Here is a 20219-nt window from a genome sequence, read left to right as displayed (position 1 = left end):
TAGACTTACGGATTGAAAACGCTTACTATGGGCCTTATAAGCAGGCTCAGAGTCACTCAGCGGGCGATGGAGAGAGCAATGTTGGGAGTATCTCTACGTCAGTGGCGTGCACAGGATTTGCGACAAGGGTATGCATAAAGCAGGTGGATGGTATAAAATGGAAAAATTTCCCCTTCAATACTAGTATATAACTAACTAAAATAATTTGGGTATGCAGTGCTTTTGTGCATGTATGAAGTGACGCCACTGCTCTACGTGATCAAATCAGGAATGAGGACATCCGTAGAAAACGCTTACTCTGGGCGTTATAAGCAGGCTTAGAGAGAGAGCAATGTTGGGAGTATCTCTACGTGATCAAATCAGGAATGATGAGATCCGTAGGAGAACCAGAGCTACCGAAATAGCTCAGCGAGTAGCAAAGCTAAAGCGGAAATGGGTGGGGCATATAGCTCGGAGAATCGATGGACGTTGGGGTTCCAAGTGCTAAAATAGCGACCCCGAACAGGTAAACGCAGCGTTGATCGGCCCCCAACGAGGTGGCAGACATCAAACGAGTCGCTGGGACCCGCTGGAAACAAGCGGCCCAGGACCGTGGATTTTGTAATTTCCTCCAGCAGTGGAATTGAATCGGTTGATGTGTTGATGATGATGTATCAATCAAGCTTGAATTCTTTGTGTTACAACTAGCTTCTAGTCAACCAAAAAATTGCACCAATGGTAGTTAAAATTTAGTTGCATTAATAGAAAATGTGTACTAATGTTAGGTGCACCTCGATATACTGAATACAACTGCGTATCCCATTTGAGTGTACAAGATTTCGTAAATAATGCATATTTGTACTTTAACAACATTCGCAATTGCTGTCATTTTTTGAAGAGTTCCATTTTCGTCTCCCAACATCATCATCAGATTTGTATTAAATATAATGGGTTCAGGAAGCCCTTTCGACCAAAAAAAGAATTTTGGAAATCTTTCTATAGATGACGGAGTTATGCCCGATTATACATAAAAATGACTGATCACGGAGTTATGCCGTTGAAAGCGATGATAGCGCATTGGGTAGGAGCTCGACCTCACTTTCGAGGGGCCAAGTTCGAATCTTAGCACGCACCTCTAACTTCTCTAAGTTATGTGCGTTTTAAGTAATTAAAATATCACTTGCTTCAACGGTGAAGGAAAACATCGTGAGGAAACCGGCATGCCTTAGAGTTCCACATAATGTTCTCAAAGGTGTGTCGAGTCCGACAATCCGCACTGGGCCAGCGTGGTGGACTACGGCCTTAACCCCTTCTCACTGTGGGAGGTGACCCGTTCTCTGTAGTGGGCTGGTCATGTTTTGATGTGATGATGATATATGTATCAAGAACACCCCAAATTTTCCTCCTTTTTTAAGTCGGTTAAAAATGATTGTTCTATTACTTAGATTAAGGCAATCGATAACAGCTGGTTATGGATCTATTGTGAGATACATAAGTTCCGGTAGTTGCATCCGTCCTTCAGTTTAGATTTAAATCACACACAGGTCTCTACATGTTCGACTGTGTTTGCTTACCGCAAGTTTAACATTGGGGTCTCAGATATCAAAAAAGCACTCTACACAAAAGTGCGTCTGTTTTTATATATTTTGTTTGTTACGTAATTTTAACGCAATCACAACCTCTAACACAATGAAATTTGGCTCATATATAGTCAAATATATCCTGGAGATGGATATTTAATACTTTTTATCCTCAAAAAGCACGAAATTAAGTACCCAGGGGATTTAAATATATAGCCTTTGTTACCGTATGTACAGATTTACAGCCAACGAAAAATCTATTAAGTGCGCGCTATCTTTTGTAAATTATATTGCTACAAGTAATTAGTGTAACAACGTGTAGCAATAATTGATGCTACGTAGAGTTTTAGTAGCTACATCCGCGTAGAGTGTGTGTAGAGGGGCTTTGATGATAAACGCTTAAACTTTAAGTCAAGAGTGGAATCTCTAACGAAGCTGTATAATGTTTGTAGCGTAAACTACAAGCTGTACAAGAACACTACAGATATTTTAAAGCTTTAAAAACATCATTGTGGATAGCTCTTCAGCTAAATGACAACAGACATATTATTGTATTAAGTCAACGTGTATTATTGTCAACGAAAACGAAATGCTTGGGTGTAAATTATTGCTTTAAACAGGTTGCTTCTTTAATAGTTTTAAGTGACAATGTGAGATGGTGATAACAAAAAAAAACAAGCGGCTAAATTAGTTGTGGGCTTCTTCTTAGACCAGGGCGCGTTTGGAACCCTCGTAGTTTTAGATTTAAGTTGACGAATTTAGTTATCGCCATCAACTCACTTCTATGTAATGTACGCATCAAAAGTGCCATATTAAGAAATATTTGACTTTGACTTTGAATAACACTGGTTTGTATATAATTACTCTTATCATGATGAGCCTATTTACTGTGAGATGGTGATAACCAAAAAATATACCCGGCTAAGTTCGTTGTGGGCTTCTAAGTCCAGGGCGCGTTTGGAACCCTCGTAGCTTTAGGTTTAAGTTGGCGAACGAAGTTATCACCATCCCCATACAATTTAGTAAACATAAATGTATAAATGCTTCATAAGTGCCTGTAATAGGCCTACATGAATAAAGAAATACTGAATTTGAATTTCGAATCTAATTAATGTCTCAATCGGAGACACAGATATCCACTTTGGTATGAGAGTAGGATCAAGCGTCGATCAAGGTTTACGTTCTCACGAAGTGACGTGTAATCAGTAATAATAAGTGCCAGGCGAACTCACGACAGGGGTAAATCTCGCGATCTTTGCTGCCAAACGTCACTTTTATAAAGAAAGCAAAAACCGCGAGATTCACGCCTATCGCGAGTCTGTCGTGACCTTGCAGGACCGACCAACCTGCTCATCGAGGTACAAACAAAAGGTAAGGCGGAATTCCAGCTAAGTCACTGACTACAATTGTCGTTACTTAATTTAAGCAAACGACTGATATCCGCTGTTCGCCAAATTTACTAAGTCACAGCTGTACAACGGCTGTAGTGCGTACTAAAAGCTGCATAAGAACACTTAAATAGCTGTATGCTATTTAAGATTACGAGTAGCAATGCTGTTAGTGTAAAATTCCGAAAATATCTTTCCTTGAAATCCCCTCATGTTTGTTAACGTAATTGGTAGTTTCTAATGCAATATAGTTTAGATAAGAAAATTGTTTCAGCTCGCGCAGTTCGTATAGTAATTGGTAGGTTAACGCGTCACAAGGCTCAGATTCCCGCGCTATCTGCCTTTATGATAGTCGGAATGACGCCCGGGAGAGTGACGGAATGCTTTGTCTGGGCTGCGAACAGACGAAATCTATTTATTCTTTAACTAAGAAGGGGTACTGTAAGTTCGATATCCTGTGTGTGTATGTCTGGCTGTGGCATCGTTGTTCGCGAACGAATGAACTGATTTTGGTTTTTTTTCTGTTTGAACGGTAAATCAGTCGGGAGTGTTCTTAGCTGTGTTAGATGACAATCGGTCCAAGATGGCCGTACCTACAAAATTTAGGTCTCCAAGGATATATTTGTGTATATATTTTTGTAACTCCCTCAATAGTATAGTATCACTGGGTATTTACCGGATTAGGAGTTTTTTAAGTTTACCCACGGTTCCTCCCGTGTATTTTTTCGTTAAGTTTATGGATGACGTAGAAAGACCGCATTCTACTTCATCCATAAACGGCCGATTGGCACAGTGGGCAGCGACCCTGCTTTCTGAGTCCAAGGCCGTGGGTTCGATTCCCACGACTGGACAATATTTGTGTGATGAACATAAAAGTTTTCAGTGTCTGGGTGTTTCAGTGTCTGGTTCATTATTCATAAAAATTATTCATCAGTTATCTTAGTACCCACAACACAAGCTACGCTTACTTTGGGACTAGATGGCGATGTGTGTATTGTCGTAGTATATTTATTTATTTATTTTATTTAAAACTAGCGGTCCCCCGCGGCTTCGGAAAAGCACCTGGGCAACATTCCTGTGAGATTTAGATAAAAACAAGGCTTTGCTGCTAAACCAAAGATGGTAAATTTTTTAAACACCCAAATAAACGTGTACTGAGACGTTGGAAACAAGCGGCCCAGGTCCGTGGATTTTGGAACTCCGTACAAAAGATCTATGTCCAGCAGTGATCTCCTATCGGTTAAAATGATGATGAGACGTTGGAAAGAGTAAGTTATCAATTTGGCCTGTATTTGTTTGTTTCCTATGTTTGGTTTCCGAGAAACATTCCGGTGGAATTTAAAAAAAAATATATCGCAGTTGTAAAACTTAACAGCATGGTGTAAGCAGATCATGGCGAAAATTTACTTAGAGATATCTCATATCATCGAGATTGACATATTATATCTTCTGCCCCAGGAAAATTAACTGTCAAAGAATGAAAAGGAGACGAGCAATCAAAAAAAGTAGAAACAGCGATTTTTTCTCTTGATCTAGAAATTGGAAACCAGGGTTTAGTGGTTTATTATTCATTGTTAAGTCAACATCTACTCAGGATGCTCCGGTTTCGGAGCGAAACTTGCGAAGAGGGAAAATTGCCGAAGATCAGTTTGGTTTGGAGTATAAATATTGAAGAAATTATAAATTACATCGTACAAATTCTCCTGCTTTTCGCGTAGTATATAGTCAATATTTTGTGGTTTGGCGTCAGTCACTCTAAAGCCAACAAAGTATTTGGAGCGTTATCGACACATCAATAATATGATAAAATAAATTGTGTTCAGGTATCAGTCTGGCCCACAGCATTATCGTCCACGGTTGCAAAGATAACTATTGTATGTCGAAATCATTGCTGACTGTTCCGCTATATCTAAAAACATTGGCATTACTGATATCAGTCGAGTACGCTGCATTCACACTTTCGATAACACTATAAGACTACGTACATAAACGTATACATTTTAACGAAACCTTATAGAAAAGTACTATTATAGCACAAAGGACTGCGTAAACGATGAAAAAGGTTGGGTGTGAATGATCGCTCTAACCAGGTCGCTCTTCTAATAATTTTAAATGACAATTTGAGATGGTGATAACAAAAAAAACACCCGGCTAAGTTTGTTGTGGGTTTCTTCTTAGACCAGGACGAGCTTGGAACCCTCGTAGCTTTAGTTTGAAGTTTTTACGAATGTGGTTATAGCCATCATCTCACTACAGTGTAACTCTCATGTAATGTTCGCATCAAAAGTGCCACCTATGGCCTACTTGAATAATGATATTTTTTACTTTGATATACACTACCTATCTTTACTTATAGTAAAATTGTAACTCGAAGATTGATCTTTACTCACATCTACCCATTACCGGCCCACTTCAGGGCACGGGTCTCCTCCCACAATAAGAAGGGGTTAATGCCGTAGTCCACCAAACTGACCCAGTGCGGATTGGTGGACTTCACACACCTCTGAGAACATTATGGAGAACTCTCAAGCATGCAAGTTTCCTCACGATGTTGTCCTCCACCGTTGAAGCTTGTGATATTTTAATTGCTAAAAACGCACAAAACTTAGAAAAGTTAGAGTTTCGCGCCGGGATTCGAACTCTCCCCTCGAAGGTGAAGTCGAAGTCCTACTCATTATCATCGCTTCATAATTATTTAATTAGATTTTATTGGGGGAAGTTTGTATATTCATTGCAAAACAGATAAACACATTTTTATTTAATTTTCGGTCAGTTCGCACATAACGCTGCCTACTGAATTTTGTTTTAAAATCACTTCATTATTTTGATACTCGAAGCATTTTATTATGGTTAGCTTTTGTAATGTTGCCATTTTATATCAATAAGGAGTGTAGGAGTGCGGAACATTATTCCTCGCCTACAGGTTCATCGCGATGTACGACATGTAGTCGAGAATGTAGATGTCTCAATTTATCGTATTTAGACAATTTAAACTGCGCTTAATCTCAAAAGAAGAGCAATTTATCTCAAGAGATAGATAGCGGAGATAAAACACCGAGTCAATGTTAGTACGTGTTTGCCTATTGAAGGAATTTCATAAAAATAACATAATAACAAGTTACATAAAAAGAAAATTGCTATATTATTGAACAATATGCATAAACTCGTCATAATATTTACATTGTTTGGAATAGTGGCGGGTTGGCCGCAAATGTTTGCGACCAAGTCATTCAAAATTGGGATTGAATATCACGGTATGTTTAACCTACTATTTATCTTACTTTTGACGAGCTCCCTGGAACAGTGATATCCGCTGTCTTATAAATCGGAGTTTACAGGTTCGATCTCCTTTGTCGGCATTTTAGTATTTATTATTTCTGAATTTTCTCTGGTCTGGTTGGTTGGAGGCTTTGTTCAGAGCTAGATACCACTCTATCGAAAAGGATGTGCTGCCAAACGATTTAGCGTTTCATAGAGTCCCGCGTAGAAACAGCCCGATTTGGGGTTAAACCGCTTATCACTAACAAACAAGGATTGCAACAAGGCCTTACTTGTAGTGTAATAAAAAATGAATTATCTATTTTCACGCTTGCAAATGGTTTCCTATACCTGAACTTCCATAGCTGGGCACGAACCGGTGTATGTACGTGTTAGTCATAAAGACCAGGACAGCTTAACGTGCTCTCCGAAGCATGGGGTTGACAATATCAATCGTCAATAGATTTTTTTGATAACAAACGTAACCTAACCATTACTGACCCGGTCCAGTGAACGAACCTTGGACCTTGTAATCCTGACCAGTAAACCAGAAGAGACAATTAATGATTGAAATGGAAAAATGTGTATTCCCAGTGATGCTCATAAGAAGGGTCAGAGTCACTCAGCGGGTGATGGAGCGTTCTATGATCTCTATTTCATCAAATCAGAAATGAAGAGATCCCCAGTAGAACTGGCGTTACCGACATAGTTTATCGAGTCCCGAAACTGAAGTGGCAGTGGGTGGGGCACATAGCTCGGATAACCCATGGACCTTGGGGTCCCACAGTGCTAGAATGGCGACCTCATCACACCGGTAAAAGCAGTGACATAACGCGAGTCGCTGGGAGCCGCTTGAGAGCGGCCCAGGAGCGTACATTTTGGAACTCACTACAAAATACTTATGTCCAGCAGTGGACATCAATCGGTTGAAGTAATGATAATGATAGTGAATGTTGAGTTGCTGAAAGATAAATTATATTTTTCAGGTTCTCTGCCGATAGGCGGAGGTTCTGAGAGGTATCGGCACAGGAATAACCTTGATCCGTTCTTCATCACAGTCACAGCGAATGCCAAAGTGAGTGTCAACTTCAACCTAAGTTATACCTTCCAAATATATAGGTACATAACAATTTTTTACATACATATATACATACATTCACTAACACACATCCTCTATATATACACATGCACACCAACACTACACATATTTGCATGCTTTTAATAAAAACTATTTGCACGATAAGTATTGATTAATTTTAAAAGACAAAAATACCTTTTTTTCACGCAGCATGGAAGCCACGGAATGACAACATTAATTTGTGCAAAAAAACGGTTGTGTAGAGTTTTATGGGCTTATTTTAATATTAGAAAAGAAAACCATGAAAACCGGGTAAAGGAATCCAGCAATCACATCATAAATGCGGCAGTGTGTTTAACGCTTTGACCATCTTTCATGCAGCAAGGGAGCAACAGAACTACGTGATTTGCATTGAGATAGTTAACACTCGGGTCTCAGCTGCAAAATCAGCGTAGTGTTTTGGACGTATTCATGATGTACGGCATATAATGCTTATCTGGGAACGCATTCTGAGTGGTGTCAAAAACATGGGTCAGAAGATGATAATAATAAATAATAATTAAATATTCCTACTATATATATATATATATATATATATATATATATATATATATAATATTATAATATTATAAGTGTGAAAGTGTGGATGTTTGTAACTCAATCACGCAAAAACGGCTGAACGGATTTAGATAAAATTTGCTGAAACTGGCATATAGCCTTTGATATAGGAAAGAACATAGGCTACCTTTTATCTCGATTCCTTAAGTAGTTCCCGAGGGAAAATTTAAAATTGTTTACGAGCTAAGCCGCGGACAGACTTTGAAATTTTGTATGCATGTCACCTATGCTTTGGAAAAGGACATGTACTTTTTATACTTATCTCTCAAATAGTTCCGAGAACTTAGAACGAGTTGAGAACTCTTTATAATATCTCAAATAGTTCTGAGAACTTAGAACGAGTTGAGAACTTTTTATAATGTCTTAAATAGTTTTGAGAACTTAGAACGAGTTGAGAAGTCCACGCAGAAGCTAGTAAATAATAATTACATAGTAGTAAAGCTTTTAGACAAATACATCAACCTAATAAAAAGCGTGTATACAAAATGCAAGAGTAAGATCAGAAAAGGAAGATAGTGAGTTTTCGATAAAAGAGGCGCGAGAGAAGGTGAGCCACTTTCACCGAAAATTTTTCCGGCGGTTCTGGAACATATTTTTAGACTGGAATAGGAAAAGAAGGGTCTGAAGTTTGATTATTTATACGACTATTTAAGTCACCTTCGTTAAGTAGATGATAGATGACCCTCCTAGCTTTAGTTTTAAGTTAACGAATGCAGTTATCACCATCACTAACATTAGTGTTAATATGTTAAATATATGAAAGCTTCATAAGTGCCTGTGATAAGGTCTACATGAATAAAATATTTTTGAATTTGAATTTGACAAACTCAGATAGATACCTAAGTGCTTCTGCCGCAAAACCGCTTTGCTGTGTTCCGATCTGAAGGGTGTGGTTGAAGGAGAAAGGGGTATAACGCTGTAGAAAGTTCCTACTCAATTTTTTTTTTTATTTATTTATTTATTTGGTTCTATGACCCATCACTACGCACTACACTATAACATAAATAGAATAATTAAAAACTAAACTGAATAAAAAAATTAAAAACTTACATTAAATTAATTTAAAAAAAAAGTTCCAAATTAAAATTTCTGCGTCCAGGCAGCCCTACGTGGAGTTTAACATACAACTTGTAAATTGGAGAGTCGTATCGATCTATTAGTGCTTTCAGAATGCCGTTACTGCTTACCCGCGTTCTTTTCATCAAGGATGCAATTCGATTTCTTCTGATGGCAAAAAAGACATCAGTATGAGCCATCGCGAACATTTCTGATGCACTACAATAACGGGGTAAGCCCAACAGCATTCTGAAACCATCATTATACTGAACTAGTAGGGCGTTTAGCGATGCCTGTGTATAGTTGATCCACAGGGTATCAATGTACCTATAATAGAAGGTACCCACATAAAAAGCTCTACCACTATCTACTAATCACGATTAAATAAATAAATGAATATGCGGTAATATTTAAAAAAAAAGACTTTTTAAAAGTTCTAATTTATGTATTCTGCCGTTTAGATTGTAGACCAGGACAAAGTTTTAAATTGGTCATAGGTTAAACAATTAAATTACTTTATTACTTAATAAAAATTAAAGTGTCAATAGCTTAACATACAGGGTAGAGTTTGTAACGCTAAAAATTTCTCAGGATTTCCGTAGCTTTCCAGCTCGGAGCGTTGCAGTAGGTAAGCAGAGCGAAATCCTTTTGTACAGTCTCAACGTAAACTGAGACAGACTTTAAGAAATTGCGCGTTGTTATTCCACGAACGTTTTCCTTTATATTTAGATAGATGGAATAACTTGACTGCAACAAAACACTAACTAACAGTACAAGAATACAGAATTAGCAAATAGTCTGTTAACAGTTTTTTACACTCTTTTATAACTCTTGGTTACTATACGATTGATTTGGATTGACTTGGATTTCTTAACGATAACTGTTTGGAAGCAGGCTCCGCTCTCATCTATCACAAGATCGTGAAGTGTATAATGATATAGAAAAAGAGCAATCTGCAGAGTTTCTTGCCGGCTCTTCTTGGTAGAATTTGGCTTGCAAACTGGCGGTAGAGTCACTACAAACAGACATACTTGAATTTTCAAAACTGCTTATAAACTAGGTCTATTTGAAACAAATGAACTTTGAATTTACACGCTTTATATTACCTTCTTAACCTGTATGTAAGTTTGTAACCGACTCCTTTGGACTTGATTTTGACCCTCTTCTAACGGTCTGATTTCGTCCAAACTTTTGTAGATAGGTCGAGAACCGATGGCAATACACCAATTTGATAGGATTATTCCATTTTTCAACTTGCAAAATAAGATTTTTATTATTTTACTAGTTTTACCCTGTCACGTTTCGCTGTGGCACATTTTAATGGAATTGTTGAGAAATGAGAAACAAAACAGAGAATATTACAAATGTCAGCGAGTGTTTTTCACGCTTTCGGCAGATGGCGCGGTCCCTGGTACATCGGTCGTTAAAAAAAACTGTGGGTTCGCGGTCGCGGATATGTGACTGATGCAAAAAAATTGATAAATCACACTCCTTGATGCGGATTATACTTATATCATGCTAAAATTTCAGCTCGATCGGTGCAGAACTTAGAGTTTTTGAAGCGTACACAAACCAACTTAACATTTTTATATATATAGATATAATTTTCATCTATACTCGCTAAGGCAGGAATGATGTTAATTTTAATTCAAACCATTACCTTTAGCCGATTTCTCTAATAGAACAAATTTGATGGTGAATGATTAACCGATTAATTTTGCCATAAAAAAATAGTAGTTTAGGAGAAAATAAAAATCACTCCTTTATAAATAAACTAAACTTAAAGGTAGATAGTAACATCCTGTGAAATATTACCCTGTATGCATTAACCTTAGGCGTTAATGCAGTCTTTACTGGTACACCTGCAACCACGCTCTTCGGACACAGCATTGCCTCAGTGCTGCTTAGCGGCAGAAATAAGCAAGCCGATAGTACTTCCCCGGACGAACTCTGTCTCAAAAACTCTGCTCTCCTACTGCCAATAAGCTATCACAGCTTCATCCATATTGCACGCCTCATAAGCGAAGCTAAAAAAAGTTCTGTCTTAGACGTCCGTGTGTTTGCATGTGCGGATCCCGTATCTTGTGGTCACGATAACGAGCGAAACACTTATCTTATCGAGTTGATTTTTTTTTATAAGCTTCAGAATTTTGAGGCATAGAAGCCTACTATTACTTTTCACGGTGTAATTAGATGTAGTTTAATGAATATTTACAAATAATCTTAATTTTATTGTAATGAATAAGATTATGAGGCGTGCACTTTTGGATTTTCAACTATATTTTAAATTTACAGAATGGCTACGTCATCTCCTACCTCCAGGTTACAACAACCACGGACTTGATCGGCAATGTGGAATTCAACGTGGTCCGAGGTCAAACCGGTTCCAAAAGCATAGTGTTCCAATTAATCACCAACCAGACGGATTTCCTCTCCTACAACTATTTGGTTTATGGAATAAGAGAAGAAGAGTATAAAAAGGTGACTGGAATTATGTTTTTAATGATTCATTAGTTTTATCGACCAGTAGCAGTCAATTTCAGAATTACCTCCGCTTCACAGTACGTGCAGGGGATAATTTTTTTCTTTTATCTATTTCCAGCATTTACATTTCTTTTATTTTGTGAGGGAGTCATTTTTATTAACTTTACGGAAGTAATAAGGTATAGTGCCTAATTTTGGGCCGGCTGCTATTTCTCGTTCCGTGCAAGTTTGATGATCGTCGCTATACCTTTTAACTTTAACTGCAAGGCGAGATGGTTTCATAAAACTTAAATATTTAGAATCGTAGAAGATTTGATCACAGACACAGTTGATAGAGGTTAAGTCTACGAAGTAACAATTTTTATGAATACTCTTACGAGCAATTCTTAACATACTCGTATTTTTAATTTTCCACTCTTTCAGATGAATGGTATTCTAAACACTAAGAACTATAATAGGGCACTTTAAGTATTTGGATTTCAGGAAACTAGATAGTTCCGATAATTAACGTAACCACCTGATAAAGTACGGGAACATGGAATAGGAGAGATTAAGCCCGTTTAATATTACACATATATATTATTTGAATATTATTTCCACTTGTGCACCTGTGCTCTGAGAACTACTAAAGCTGTGGGAGAAGATAAATTTGTATCCTTTCCCCGAGGAGATAATTTTCTCCTGCCCATGTTATCCGTGCTGGAGAGGTAATTCTGAAATTTATAAGTGCTGAATGGTCGGGTTTCTGCTGTGGCTAGCTACTTCCCTACCGACAAAGAAGTGCCAAGTGATTTAGCGTGTACTGGAACGCTAAATCTGCCGCTAACGCTAATGCCGTAAAAAACCTGATATTAATGTGGGTTAAAGCCAAAAACGAATATATATCAATACTTATTACACCTGACGGGTTGGTCCGCTACCGTCCGATTGCTGTCACTTTATTATTAAACTCTAATAAGATTGCAGAGGTATAAAAAATCTCTAAATAAAGATTTTTACATTTAAAACAATGACAACTGTACAAAATCTTCCTTGTTGATTCATTTCCTTTTGCCGTTAAATGTCATTATATATAATTATTATAAACCACACTGGAAGTTCTGAGATTAAGGCATTAATGCTTTAAAAACTGTAAAAAATAAATTCTTCCAGTTTCCAATATTTATTGTATTTTTACTATTCTACTACTATCTATTGTGGATATAAAAATAGTTCTTTTCTCCGGTTCAGGTTTTAACATGAGAGCGCCATCTATGCTGCGATCTTAAAACTACCTGGTTGTAGACGTAACAGAGCCGAGCTTTCGGAGTTCAAAAACATTTTGTTGATGTAATGAGTACGATTTCCACTAGGTGTCGCTAGTATAACCTTCACAAAAAACAAAAATAATTCAGACTTAAGTATTTTATTTCAGGAGCTTTAAGATATGGTATTTTATTCTATCCCATGTTGTACCATTATAACTTTCCGTACTTGTTATCTAAAAATGGGTAATTAGGAAGTTCCAGAAGTTGAGTTTTATAAACATTATGAACCAAAGTGTTTTTAAAATAAAAATTATGGATTTGATTATTTTCCGAGGAACTTAACTTGACTGAAATACGGTCATGGTTATAATTATATTTATGTTATATTATATAATATTTGGTATGAGATTTCCATGATTGTAGAAATGTTCCTAGAGATAATATGATGAGTCAGAATAAGATATATTTTTTATTAGTTATTATCTTTTTACAGGTGAGCAATATCATCACTATTCAAATGAGAAACTCCAGCGGACGACACTATCGCAATCTTTTCATGAAGTTTGTATTTATTGCTATTAGTTTAAGGTGCATTTTGACATAAATGTTGTTTTAAAAAACCTTACTTTAATTTTTTTAATAATTTATTTTGTTATTTATTATTATTATACTTACCTATATATTTGTAAATTCTTAGTATTTATTAAACTTAAATATTGATATTATTATTGCCTTAATTAATTCCTAAAAATCTAACCGCCGACTGGCGCAGTGGCAGCGACCCTGTTTTCTGAGTCCTAGGCCGTGGGTTCGATTCCCACAACTGGAAAAAGTTTGTGTGATGAATATGATTGTTTTTCAGTGTCTGGGTGTTTAGCTGTATATTATAAGTATTTATATGTATTATATTCTTAAAAATATTCAACAGCTATCTTAGTACCCATAACACAAGCTACGCTTACATTGGGCTAGATGTGTGTATTATCGTAGTATATATAATCTTAAATTAATTTGTATAAAATTTCTGAACGTATCTAAATTTTGTATTCATAACATAATATTACTAAACAATGCAGTTGATGCAGATAATGATTAGAATTTCTGGACCAAAACTCTGTGCCTTTCAATCCCGAGCAAATATTAAATTATTGTTCAACAGTAATGAAATACGTAACAACAAAATTAAATTTAACTAACCCCAGGTCACGATTGAATTCAATCATTTATTTTATACTAGCCTTCATCTGCGACTTCGTTCACATGGCAATTTGAAAAACCCTGACCATGGTATAATACCCTGACCATGAAAGACATTGATGTAAACAATTTTGTGCAACAAAAATTGAATAGGTATCTTAGCTATAATCTCGCTTGCTTATTAGGTAAGTACATCAAACAGCTCTGGTGGAAACACAGTCTGGATCCATCCAATCCCGCAATGAAAATTTCCGTCTAATCTAGTCGCAGCGTTTGCTTATATAGCCCCAGAGTACAAACCGCATAAAAAAGAAAAATGAATTACTAAAACTACAAACTTTACGCCGTTATCATTTTAAATTTCTTATGGATATCCCCTAATTGTTAAACAGCAGTCAAATGTAGTATCTTGTTGATAGTAGTGAGATATTTGTTCAACACGTCAGGTTTGGTCCCGTTGGAAGGAGGACACTTTTCGACACTGACACACTCTCCTTCAGGACTGCGCAGGAGTCCTGGCGAGCAAATGCAGCCCGATTTGCAGACCTTGGCACATATTGGTTCCGGTTGGGCACAAGTTGGCTCGCAGGTCGCGTTGCATATGTCGTAAACTTCGTTAGCGTTGAAGCACATGTCTGAAAAATAAAATATTTCAACTTATACTCGAAATTCCCCTAAATTTTCGTTACTATTCTATAGTTGCTGCCAGTAGACGACTTGTAATCGCTGTAAAAAATTTGGCGAAAGTGTTCAATCGTAGCTTAGGAAGTTCCAAAATCCACGTCCCAAAGCTATTTGTTTCCGCTAGAAACAACAACTTTTAACTGAGTCTAGGTTAGATTGACCTTATCTCGCCAAAAGATCTTAACTGGCAAGTAACTCACACGTGCTGGTGCTTTTTAACTTACCAACGGTAGAGCAATTGTCCATTGTCACACACATATGGCTGACCTCATCCCGGTAGAAGCCCTCCTTACAAAAGCAACCCATGCTGCACGTAAGGCCACACACTTCTGGCTCCGGTACAGCACACGTGGCAGGGCAAGCGCTTCCACATGGTAGAAATTCTTCGTTCTCACCGCAAGATATATTTGTACCTGATAATAGAAAGCAAAACTTAACGTAAATAAATTGTTTACTTTCTTAAAGGAGAAGAAATCATTAAAAATTGTCCTAAGAAATCAAAGATAAAAACGGATTAGAAATAGCATTAAAATTATTCAAAATCGATAGTAGAATTGCCTACACTATCAGGAAAATAAAAGGTATTTCATTCTACGCGCATATCTTAAGTTACGTCGCTAGATAAACAAAATAAATAAAGTCACTAAAGCACTCTTCAGTTCGCAAAATGAAGATAAAAAACGTACAATAGTTTCCTTGATATTCGACCGGATAAACAACTCTAAGAACTTATAGGAAAAAACTTCTTGGCAGTTTTGCTTATTTGTAAGAAACATCAGGAAATAGGAAAAGATTTAAAAGGTCACCTAAAAGAGATAGGATTTTCGATATCTAAACAGATAAACGATACGGAACACTATGATTTATCTACAAACTGCTAGTACTATGTTGCGTTAACAAAAAACTAATATTTGTATGACACATTTCCACATTTTCCTTCGAACTAAAGTTAGCGCCTATCAAACATATCAAATTCAAAATCAAAGGCACTTATGAAGCGTTCATACATTTAACATGTTAGTATACTAATTTTAGGTGATGGTGTTAACTGCATTCGTTAACTAAAAACTAAACTAACTAGGAGGGTTCCATGCGCGCCCTGGTCTAAGAAGAGCCCACAACAAATTTAGCCAGTATTATAATAGTTTTGTTTGTTATCCCAATGAAATAAGAGCAATTCATACCGAAGCTTTTTTATTATATATCATCTACATACCCTGTGCATAAACGCTATGCACGCCAATGAACCCATTACCAGTCCGCTATAGGGGACGGGTCTGAAAGAATGGGGATGAAAGGGCTTTAGCCGTAGTCCACCACGCTGGCACAATGTGGATTGGTGGACTTCATCGCCCATGATATTCCACCGCATCAGAGGAGCCACAACTGTTTAAGGTGTAAAAGTACTTACCACATTTCCCCGCAGTAACGCAAGTCCCGTTCTCATCTCTTAAGTAACCAGTCATGCAGAAGCATCCCTCAATACAATCCGTGCAGTTTCCCGGATTGAGGTCGCTGCAGTTTTGCTGGCATGCTGAACCGCAGAGAAGGTACTCTTCGTTTGTCGGGCAATTACCTGAAACATTTCATACTATCATTTATTCTTTTTCATTTTTTTTTTTTATTTCTTAACAATGCTTAAAAAAAATAAAAAAATTATTAAAAAAAACATCCACCCCCGCTTGCGGGGCTTTTGAATGCCCAAGCAACCGGCGGTCAGGGCTCCAGAGTGAGGAACCTCCTCACCATACGCGCCGTTTGAAGGACTACTGCCTTCTGTATCCGACCCTTGATCCAACAACCAAGCGAAAGCTTCTTAAGATGTTGGTCGAAGCTTTTCGCGAGAAGACCATTGACTGAAACGACGATCGGGACAATAACAGTCGACTGAACATTCCACATGGCGGTAATTTCGTGAGCAAGGTCCAAGTGTTTAGATACTTTTTCCTTTTCAGCTTTCACCAGATTATCGTGTAATAAATAAAGAAAGAAAGATAATTATTATGAGCCACAGAAATAAGAACGTACAGAATCCGCATTCAGACATTATTACATGTATTGCATTGTGTCCAAAAACAGAGAAGACGTCTAAGCAAGTCTGAATTCACACCTGCGGAATATTGCTAGCTCACAAACTTTTCCAATTTTCCTAATTTTATGGTAAACGTTTAGAAACATCATCATTACCAGCCCACTACAGAGCACGGGTCTCACCCCACAGAGACAAGGGTTTAGGATGTAGTCCACCACGCTAACCTAGTGCGGATTGGTGGACTTTACACCCCTTGAGAACATGATGGGGAGCACTCAGACATGCAGGTTTCCTCACGATCCTTACCTTCGCCGTTGAAGCAAGTGATATTTTATAAAACAATATAAATACTATTAAAGATTTTAAACTAAGATAATTGTGGTTAATCAACATTTCTTAAATATAGTTCACCGGGTACATACCACGATAATATTTTGGATTTGTCGATATTTCGATCCAGTTGCATGGATCGTGGTAACTATATTTAAGAAATGTTGACAATTATCTGAGGGATATATTTATAGAATATTTTTGCTTACGAGGATTTGAATTATGTGGCATAACATATACTGGCAACAGCCCAATAAACAAATTTTATCCTCACTATTCGAGAAACAAAATTCATTAATTCAGGTAGGCTTTCTATATAAGCACTTTTAAAACGTCAAGTATGTTCGTAGTGACTCTTTAACTGTTTCAGAAGGCAGATTGTGTCGAGAAGAATCCGCAAAGGAAAACTCAGCAGTTGCTCTTTCCCAACGTTATCAATTTACATTTTTAACCGACTTCAAAAAGGAGGAGGTTTCAATTCGTCCAAATCTTTTTTTTTTTTTTATGTATGTTACCCGATGACTCGAAGACGCTTGAACCGATTTAAAAAAAATCTTTTTTGTTTTAAAGGGCGTACTTTCCAGGTGGTCACATTAAAATATTATGGTAATCGGTCGAGGTGTTATTAAAAAACCAACAAGTTTTTGCTTTTTAGTTCCTGGGCGTATGTGGAAGTCTGATTTTATTCATTTAAAAAAATTTTTAAGCTTACAGCTATCTTACGAATAATTTGTTTGGATTTAGATTCATGGTAAAAGTTGAAGTAGAAAACATGTTAAGTTAAAATCATGGCATTTATAACTTGTTACTGCAATAGTAGTGGATTTCTATTTGAACTGGTGATTTATTATCGAACTAATTTCACGCCTAAATCAAATTTAATCAACAATCCAAATTACTTCCTACTAAGTATAACAGCTGTATTTGTTTAATCGATTATCATGACGATTGTTATTTTACTGTCTGTATTATGTTTATTTGTGAGTAAATGCAGCTTTTTAATGATAAGTAAGTATAATAATATTGTTTAATAAATATAATCTATGATTTCCGTGGTTAAACAAAATTTCTTAAAAATAATTAAACCTCGATAATATTTTGAGATTCGATGATATTTCGACCCAGAAGCAATAATTGTTTACTATTGTAACTCTTTGGCATCCAAACCAACTAGCTCTTTGGAAATGACCAACTCTCGCAGGGCCATTCCAGCATCTTGAGACTCATACGTACATCATTACTCCAGCATATGTGCCCAACTATGTCGATAACTCTAGTTCTTCTACGGATCTCCTAATTTCTGATTTGATAACGTAGATACTCCGACAATAGCTCTCTCCATCGCCCGCCTACCAACAAAACAGTTCCCAAATTGTATTAAAAACTGTAAGGAGTTGCATCTACCTCTCCTTGTTTTAATTTGACAGAAAAGGAATGCCTTCATGGCGAAGTACACAAGTCATGTTCGTTCTACGAGGAGTACACGTGCTGGGAGACCCAGTCATTGACAAAGAGAGTGAAGTCTTCACCCAAGCGATTGGCACATTGCAAAGCTGGATGTTTCTGCAAGTAAGATTATATCCATGTCTCTCATATCTCTTATTTATTTTTTACAATACACACATCGCCATCTAGCCCCAAAGCGTAGCTTGTGTTATGGGTACTAAGATAACTGATGAATATTAATCTATTTATATAAAAGGCAAAGTTGACTGACTGACTGACTGACTGACTGACTGATCTATCAACGCATAGCTCTGGACTGGGACGCCCACTGGACGGATCGGGCTGAAATTTTGCAGACCGATAGATTTCTGAAAATTCCAACCCTAAGAAGGTTAAATGAGGATAAAAGTTTGTATAAAATCCTTCATTTATCAACATTTACATCCTAGAAACTTAGGTTTCAGGTTTTCGGTTTACGTTTATATTTTTCTATTAGCAGCAAAACTTTTTTTTTAAGCTAATAACAGTTAAAATTTACCAAATCAAAAATTGAACTTGAGCAAAGCTGCGGACATAAGCTAGCGAATAATATACATGGTTTACGAAAAAACTTATTATTCTTGGTCCCGTTCTGTAACACTGTTGCACGAAGCATGGCACTTATACCGCGTTAAAATGAGAGTAAAATTTAAGATGTCATTTGTTTATTTACAGTCCAATATTAAAAGCGGCCATTTTTTTCCGCGGACTAAATGTTTAAAACAAATAAATGTCAGGCCATTCGCTTAGTAAAGGGGTATTATATTATATATACATTTTAGTCTTCTGTAAAGATTTAAAAGAAAATAAATAAATAAATAAATATACTACGACAATACACACATCGCCACCAAGCCCCAAAGTAAGCGTAGCTTGTGTTATGGGTACTAAGATGACTGATGAATATATTATTTTTATAAACACCCAGACACTGAAAAACACTTAATGCTCATCACACAAACATTTTCCAGTTGTGGGAATCGAACCCACGGCCTTGGACTCAGAAAGCAGGGTCGCTGCCCACTGCGCCAGTCGGCCGTCTAATAAAAAATTTTGTTGTTTCCATCGAAAATGTTCATAACCTGCCATTTGTTTGTTTACATTTGGTCCGCGGGTAAATTGGGTACACTTTATTAATATAATGGCCAGTGTTTTTATCTAACTTTTAATTTCAGAAAAGGGATGGTCCGAACATATCCTAATGGTGGATGCATACTGGCACAAGCGTGTCGCGACTTGGAACTAAAAGGCGTCTTGCAAAAAATTCCCGCTGGATTTTCAAATATCTGATTACTAACGTGGCGTATGGAGTACTTATTACCACCGACATATACTTATTACGATATATAATTGACTTTTGAAGAAAATTAAGCTTAATTTGCTATACTCCGCGAAAAAGAGGAAAGTATGGTGTAATTTATAATGTCTTCAATCTTTATTTATTTATACTCTTTATTTATTTGCACACAAAAATACAGAAGAAGAATAAAAAAAACACAGATAGAAGCAGTATACAACATGCGACCTTATCGCTTAGTACTGATCTCTGCCAGGTAACCTTAGAATAAAGAAAACAATAGGAAGGAAGGAGAATCTTTATACTCCACACCACACAGAACTTCGAGACAAAGTTCCAAAAGTGCTTATAAAGTAGTACTTGAATTTACGGATATCAAGAGATTGATATGATAATAAATATGATTACAAGCAGAGTTTAAATAAAACCTTTCTGTAAAGCTCGTGTTGAGCTTTTACTGTCTAATAACTTTTAAGGTAGTGATTGTAATTACCGTATCTACACGC

General features: G+C 36.8%; 3 protein-coding genes across 3 annotated transcripts; 2 read left to right on the top strand and 1 right to left on the bottom strand.

The window, feature by feature from the left end:
* The first annotated feature begins 6101 nt into the window (after nt 1–6101).
* Nucleotides 6102–13292, top strand: LOC120631275. The gene is made up of 4 exons (XM_039900758.1): nt 6102–6201; nt 7192–7280; nt 11253–11438; nt 13182–13292. Exons 1-4 carry the CDS (start codon nt 6102–6104, stop codon nt 13290–13292), a joined length of 486 nt encoding a protein of 161 aa, XP_039756692.1.
* A 977-nt stretch (nt 13293–14269) lies between these two features.
* LOC120631060 (serine protease inhibitor swm-1-like) lies at nt 14270–17033 on the bottom strand (the record flags this gene model as incomplete). The annotated part of the gene is made up of 4 exons (XM_039900473.1): nt 14270–14520; nt 14794–14982; nt 15981–16145; nt 17024–17033. Coding segments are annotated over 4 exons (615 nt in total), but the record flags the coding sequence as incomplete, so codon positions are not given.
* A 752-nt stretch (nt 17034–17785) lies between these two features.
* On the top strand, nt 17786–19798 carry LOC120631059. The gene is made up of 3 exons (XM_039900472.1): nt 17786–17939; nt 18359–18500; nt 19592–19798. Exons 1-3 carry the CDS (start codon nt 17873–17875, stop codon nt 19704–19706), a joined length of 324 nt encoding a protein of 107 aa, XP_039756406.1. The 5' UTR covers nt 17786–17872; the 3' UTR covers nt 19707–19798.
* Nucleotides 19799–20219: the final 421 nt, after the last annotated feature.

The sequence above is a fragment of the Pararge aegeria genome, chromosome 17, assembly GCF_905163445.1.
Source record: "Pararge aegeria chromosome 17, ilParAegt1.1, whole genome shotgun sequence".
NCBI lineage: Eukaryota > Metazoa > Arthropoda > Insecta > Lepidoptera > Nymphalidae > Pararge > Pararge aegeria.
The sequence above is the reverse complement of the archived record's forward strand: the minus strand, read 5'-3'. Positions and strand labels throughout refer to the sequence as shown.